At 43.7% G+C, this 6,846-nt stretch overlaps 1 protein-coding gene across 2 annotated transcripts in view; it reads left to right on the top strand.

Annotated features, from left to right (window-relative positions):
• Positions 1–2,419: 2,419 nt before the first annotated feature.
• The window catches only part of Nek4 (NIMA-related kinase 4), a 37,531-nt gene continuing 33,104 nt past the window's right edge, over positions 2,420–6,846 (top strand). Inside the window, exons 1-3 of one of the 2 annotated variants that reach the window (XM_013515588.1) lie at positions 2,420–2,718; positions 4,777–5,040; positions 6,467–6,664. In XM_013515588.1, the coding sequence (XP_013371042.1) occupies positions 2,626–2,718; positions 4,777–5,040; positions 6,467–6,664 (555 nt within the window). In that variant the 5' untranslated portion in view covers positions 2,420–2,625. Of the gene's footprint in view, positions 2,719–4,449; positions 4,614–4,776; positions 5,041–6,466; positions 6,665–6,846 lie in introns of those variants that run through there. The other variant, XM_013515589.1, reaches the window with a different exon arrangement.

Here is a 6,846-nt window from a genome sequence, read left to right as displayed (position 1 = left end):
GTCCTCCTCTCCCAACCATTACTGCCATTCTACATCTCTGTTTCTGTGAGTGTGCCGACTCTAGATATGTAAGGGAAGTCACACAATACTTGGCCTTTTCCGACTACCTTATTTCACTTATTATAATGTCCTCAAGGTTCATCCGAGTTGTAGGTCAGAATTTTCTTCCTTTATAAGGCTGAATAATATTCCAACATATGTATATACCACAGTTTGTTTATCCACGCACCCAGTGGTGGGCACTTACATTGCCTCCGTCTTTGGCTAGGGTGAATAATGTTCCTGTGAATATAAGTGTACAGATATCTGTTTGGGTCTCTGATTTCCATTCTCCTGGGTCTCTACCTAGAGGTGAAATTGCTAGATAATATGGTAATTCTAGGTGTAATTTTTTGGGGGACCACAATACAATTTCCCCCACCAAGCTGAACCATTTTATATTCCCATCACCAATGCATAAGGGTTCTAATTTTCCGTATCTGTGGTCTGTATCTTGATAGATTTGGATAAAGGTATTTATCAAAATGATCTGACTGTACATTTAAGGTTTGCACATTCTGTCCACAACGCAAATTTCAGTGTACAAGAAAACCAAACAGGGGCTGGGGATTTAGCTCAGCGGCACAGTGCCTGCCTGGCAAGCACAAGGTCGTGAGTTCAATTCCCGGTACTGGAAAAAACAAAAAACAAAAAAGAAAAGAAAACCAAACAAAAGAAACTACAAATAAATACTGAACTGTAGTTAATACTATTTTTAAAGATGACAAAACTAGGCATTAGCTAAATTAGGGGAAAACAGATTTGTACTCAGGAACTGCTGAAAGTAGGGGAAAACATTGAGCTCAATTACAATTTCTGTAGGGGTGGCTGGGCATTTTTAAGGGACAACGAGAGAAGAAAAGAGTGAGTAGGGGTTCTTACTTAGATAAAAAAAAAGTAGAAAATTACAGAGTTGGTCAGTGGAAACGTAATTAAACCAACTGCGTCTGCTAGTTGGCAATTATGGAAGGTTCATTCATGTGGTAGAATGTCTGAATTTCATTCCCTTACAAGGCTGAATTATATTCCAATATATGTATATATGGAAGCTAGGGCTGCAACCTCCCACATAGACTGGGAGACAGAGGTAAGGTCTAACCCTTTCTTCTCCTTCTTCTCCTCCTTCTTCCTCTCCTCCTCCTTTGTTTTTGTTTGTTGTTGTTGTTGTTGTTGTTTTCTTTTTGGTTTTTTTTTTAGACAGGGTCTCATATGTAGTCCAGGCTGTCCTCAAACTCAAGGCGATCCTCCTGCCTCAGCCTCCCCAGTACTGGGATTACAGAGGTGCGCCTGTCTCTGTTTGAGACAGGGTTTCACTATGCAGTTCAGGCTGGCCTTGAACTCACTCGTAGCCCAGGCTGGCCTCAAACTCACAACGATCCTCCTGCCTCAGCCTGCAGAGTGCTGTGATTACAGGAGTATGTCACCATGCCTGGCAGATGATATTTCAAAGGAAGGGATTTTGGTTTTGAAATATTCCTGGTTGCTGGAGATACATACATATACGGAATAGGGAAAGGTTTCATAATTACATGCCTTTTCTAAAAGTAAATGCTCTTGCTGGGCATGATGGCGCACCTCTGTAATCCCAGTACTGGGGAGGCTGAGGCAGGAGGATCGCCGTGAGTTTGAGGACAGCCTGGACTACATAGTGAGACCCTGTCTAAAAAAAACCAAAAAGAAAACAACAACAACAACAACAAAAACAACCTCTTGGAAAGGGAGGTGTTGGAAGAAGTGGTAAATTTTTTTGCCAGCCTTGAGCTTTCTCAGGCATTTTAAAGGGGACCCGGATCCTCCTGGAGATCTGATTTTGAACTCTTAGGAGTTGGGCTGGAGATTGCTCAAGCCTCTCATCGCAGTGGTGTAAGTCGTTACGCTGTACTGAGTTCTTTACGGTTCTCAGCAAGTAGGCTGAAGTTTTTAGGATCGAAGTGCTCTGCTGATATATACAGTGTATTTACTTTGCCAAGTATCAAAAAGACGAACTGGTCTGGATGTGTAGATTGTTGGGCATGTGAAGAAGCAGACATAGGAAAAGTTACTGGTGGGGCTAGAACCCGTCACTCGCTCACTGGAACGTGAGCTCCAGGACGGCAGAAACTTCCTGGGCCAAGCAGACAGGCAGTCAATAACTATCTGTAGAATGACTGGACCATACTTGTAAGGAGCTCAGAACCACTAAGCACTCAGCGACTAGGAACTAGTCAACCTTTATTAGCACTGGCAGAAGCGCTGTGAAACGGAAGCGTAAGAAGCTTGCGGAGGACTCGGCCGAGTCGCTCTGGCTGCCCAACGCTCTGGCTCTATGGCTGGTCCTCCCCGGGCGGTGGAACCGCTCTGGCTGCTCCAGCGTCAACTCTATGGCTGCTCCTTCTGGATGTCCGAGCATGCGCAGAACCTCCCCGGCGGGGATCGCTATGGCAGCGGCGTCGCGGTGGGCTGGCGCCTTGGTCTCCTATTCCAGCCCCGCGGCCTACGCCGCCCTCCTAGCCGCGGCCTCTCGGGCATGAGCTGGGCCTACCGCCGTAGCCCACTGCCCTACCTGCCGCCGCAGCCGCATCCTGACTGTGGGCCCGCGCCAGGAACATGCCCCTGGCCTCCTACTGCTACGTGAGGGTCGTGGGCAGGGGCAGCTATGGGGAGGTGACGCTCGTGAAGCACCGGCAGGACGGCAGGCAGGTCCGCGAGGCTGGGGCCGGTTAGGGGCGGGGAGGGCTGAGGGCGCTGTCCAGAGGACTAGGCCGGGGTAATGCGAAGGGGCTCATCTTGGATGGCGTTTCCTTAGGGAAATCGTTCCAGATTACCAAAACGAGGCCAGCACTCCGTGTAACACGCTCCCCGAACTTCCTCTCCTTTTCCTGTGTAGTATCAACTAGTGTGCTTGATCTGCACACCTTTTCCCGCATCCTTGACAATACCATGAGCGCAGCGATCGTGCGTTCCCGGGGTCTAACACAGCGGCTGACAAACATTGCACCTTGAATGAAGGGTCCCAGACGGTTCCACGGCAGCCTGCTGGACTCACTTAAAACTCAGCTCATCAATTCCTGTCGAACCTCTCGCGGCCCCCACTTCAATGAGCAGTATCATCACCCTTAAAGTTGTCTAAGGCAGACACGTGGGGGTCATCTTTAATGCCGTCCCCCAACTCTGATTCTCTTGGTCTGTCACTAAACCGGCAGGCCTCCTCTGTATCTCCACTGGTACCACCCCAACTCCGCGTACCAGTACCATTCTTTCTAGCTGAGCCGTGGCTGTTGAGTCTTAAGCGATCCCTGCCACCTGCTTACACTTTCAGCCTCAATGATCGTTCTGAAATTTAAATGTAATGTCACTACTCCTCTGCTTCAACTAAAGCACCTTATCTCACCACCCAAAAGATAACAAACCAGTTCTTAACTGTGATTTATTTATTTAGGCAGTAGTGGGGATTGAACTCAGGGCCTCACATATGTTAGGCAAGCACTCTACCACTGAGCCACATCTCCAGCCCTCAGTATGGTTTATTGATAGGGTGAACATATACTGTAGAAGCTAAGGCAAGTTTGAAACTGAAAGGAGACACTATTAATAGTTACACCAAGGCAAGACAACCCAGTTGCACCAGGAAAACTGAGAAGAGATGTACTGCTTAAGTATAGTACCCATTCCTCTAGTCTTCCTGTCTCAGGAGCTGTTGTTCTGCTTGGAACACAAGCTCAAGCATAGGGGAGACTTATTCAGTGGGCACTGAGAGATCATTGGATTTTTGAGCTAAGGATGGAAGATTACTTGATCTCTTTGAGCAGGAGTTTATATTTCACAAAGCACATTTTTATGTGTTTATTGAAGAAGTTAATTGTATGGTCTTTGAGTTGAGGGTAGTGTATTAGGTGTTAGAGATTACTGATTTTTTAAAAAGGGGGAATAAATGTATATGTTGAGGATTATTGATTTTTAACTTAATTGAACTATGTATTCCTTTAAAAATCTAATGTACAGGAGGCTGAGGCAGGAGGATCGTTGTGAGTTCAAGGCCAGCCTAGGCTACAAAGTGAGTTCAAGGCCAGCCTGAACTGCACAGCAAGACCCTGTCTCAAAAAGACAAAAAGTAAAAAACCGAATCTAATGTAATTCATAGACCCATTCTGTTGGCAGGTGTAAGGAGAACTTAGAGTTTAAGGAATCTTTAACACATTTTTTTTTTCTTTCGTGGTACTGGGTATTGAACCTAAGGCTTTGTGTATGCTAGGCAAGTGTTCTACCTGTGACTTACATCCACAGTTCCAGATTTTATGATTGATCTAATGGTATGTGAGCTTAGATTCACTCTTTTTAAAAAATTTTTTTTGATTCACTCTTTAGCTGTTAGTGAAAATGTGTCTTGTAGTTGTGTTTTGTTTTGTAACAGTGTCTTGCTATGTTGTACAGGCTGGCCTTGAGTTCTGAGGCTCATGTGATCCATCTGCCTCAGTCTCCAAAACAGCTGAGACCACAGGCCTCTGCATCAGTGGAACTGTGACATGCGGGTGGAAAGGATGTTTGTGACCTCACTTGGCCATGAATCTATCTTACAAAAGGCATCATTAGTATTAGCAAGTATTTTCCCCAGTTTTATGCTTTGTATAAAACAAAATGGATACATTATGTAACAGGCTCTAGAAGGTTGATTTTCAGAACATTCTTGCAAGCTTTTAGGTACTTAAGAACTTGCAAAACTGTATGTTTCCTTAATAAAATCCATGTTTTCTTCGTTAGTATGTCATCAAAAAACTGAACCTCCGAAACACAACCAGCCGGGAGCGGCAAGCTGCTGAACAGGAAGCTCAGCTCTTGTCTCAGCTGAAGCACCCCAACATTGTCACTTACAAGGAGTCATGGGAAGGAGACGGCCTGCTCTATATCGTCATGGGCTTCTGTGAAGGAGGTGATCTGTACCGGAAGCTCAAGGAGCAGAAAGGCCAGCTGCTGCCTGAGCGTCAAGTGGTGGAGTGGTTTGTACAGATTGCCATGGCTTTGCAGGTACTGTCTACATACAGTATACTACTTGCTACAAGGCAGGAACATGGAAAATGCATGTTAGGAAATTTTTTCCTAAGTGCTTACATTTTTAAAATGTATTTTTTTTTTAAGCTGGGCAAGGTGGTGCATGCAGAAATCCTAGTTTTTGAGAAGCTGAGGGAGGAGGATTGGAGTTTGAGGCCAGTGTGGACTACATAGAGTTCAAGGCCAGTTTTAGCTACTTGTGCGATACTGACGCGGGGAAAAAAATGTAGTTTTTATGAAGTAGACTCAGTTCTTGCTGTAGCATTTGAATGTTTCTGAAAGATATCTGTAGTAGACATAGATTTCATGTCTATTTACAAGAAATACAAATTTTTGAAATCATTTATAGCAAAGTCAATTTTAAGGTCTCCTAAGTTGACAAAGAGCAAAGACCTGTTTGGTCAGCTGGTCAGCTGTGTCATGCTGAAACGTGGCTGGGCTAACTATTGTTTCTATTTTTTTTTTTTTTTGTACCGGGAATTGAACTCAGGGTAACTATTGTTTCTAGGTGGTGAGGATTTGGGATTTTATCATTTTTGCAGAGTAGTGGGTGGAAATGCAAAACAAGTGTGTTGTTTGATGGGCAGTACCTCAGAGTGAGACTGTATACTAACTGCTATTCAGGAACTAGGTGGAGCTGTCTAGAATCAGTTGGCCTTGTTTAAATTCTGAGATAGTCTTTAAATGAAAATGATCTTAGGAGCAGGGTGGCGCACATCTATAACCCCAGCACTCGGGAGGCTGAGGCAGGAGGATCATCGTAAGTTGAAGGTCAGCCTGGACGATGTAGCAAGACTGTCTCAAAAAACCAAAATATAAATAAATAAAAGTGATATTGTTATACTGTATTTGAAAATGTTATTAAGCTCAGGATTTCATGAGGAAAGGAGTGTGCCCGTGATAGTGTTTAAATTGTGCTACCTTCAGTGGGAGTTTGTAAGCATATTTTAAAACTAGATCCATGTAATACTAAAATGATATAATTGTCAAGGCACCAGGAAACAATTTTGGAAGATACTGGGCTAATTAATATATAGAATTTAATTTTCTTGCTTTGAAAGTTGTGAGACCTTTTACATTATTTTTTTGTTTTGTTTTGTTTTCAGTTTTGTTTTTGAGACAGGGTCTCACTATGTACTTCAGGCTGGCCTAGAACTCAACTATGTAGCCCAGACTGGCCTTGAATTCACTGCAGTCCTCCTGCCTCAGCCTCCATGGACTAGGACTACAGGCTTTTACCACCATGCCTAGTGTAAACCTTTTCCTTTAGAGTTTATAAATCAGTAATGTTTTGGTAGTTACGTAACTAAAACTCTTTAGCTCATGCAATTACTGATGATTTTAAGAAGCTAGAAATAAGTAAATCAGTGTATATGTAATGAAATTTTATTTCTTCTCTCAGTATTTACATGAAAAACATATCCTTCATCGAGATCTGAAAACTCAAAATGTCTTCCTAACAAGAACAAATATCATCAAAGTGGGTGACCTAGGAATCGCCCGAGTGTTAGAGAACCACTGTGACATGGCAAGCACCCTCATTGGCACACCCTATTACATGAGCCCTGAATTGTTCTCCAACAAACCCTACAACTATAAGGTAGGATTGGGCTGTGCATGGCGGCTTACTGTGTCTTTGGGAGAGTATCTAGAATTTCAGAACCATCAGAGTAGTTAAATCACAATTATCTATGGCTCTGTTAAGGGAAAACAACTTTTATTTATTTATTTATTTATTTATTGGTGGGGCTGGGGATTTAGCTCAGCGGCAAAGCGCCTGCC

The sequence above is a fragment of the Chinchilla lanigera genome, unplaced genomic scaffold (assembly GCF_000276665.1).
Source record: "Chinchilla lanigera isolate Chin_1 unplaced genomic scaffold, ChiLan1.0 scaffold00029, whole genome shotgun sequence".
In the NCBI taxonomy this organism is placed as follows: Eukaryota; Metazoa; Chordata; class Mammalia; order Rodentia; family Chinchillidae; genus Chinchilla; species Chinchilla lanigera.
This window is presented reverse-complemented; position numbering and strand designations above follow the sequence as displayed.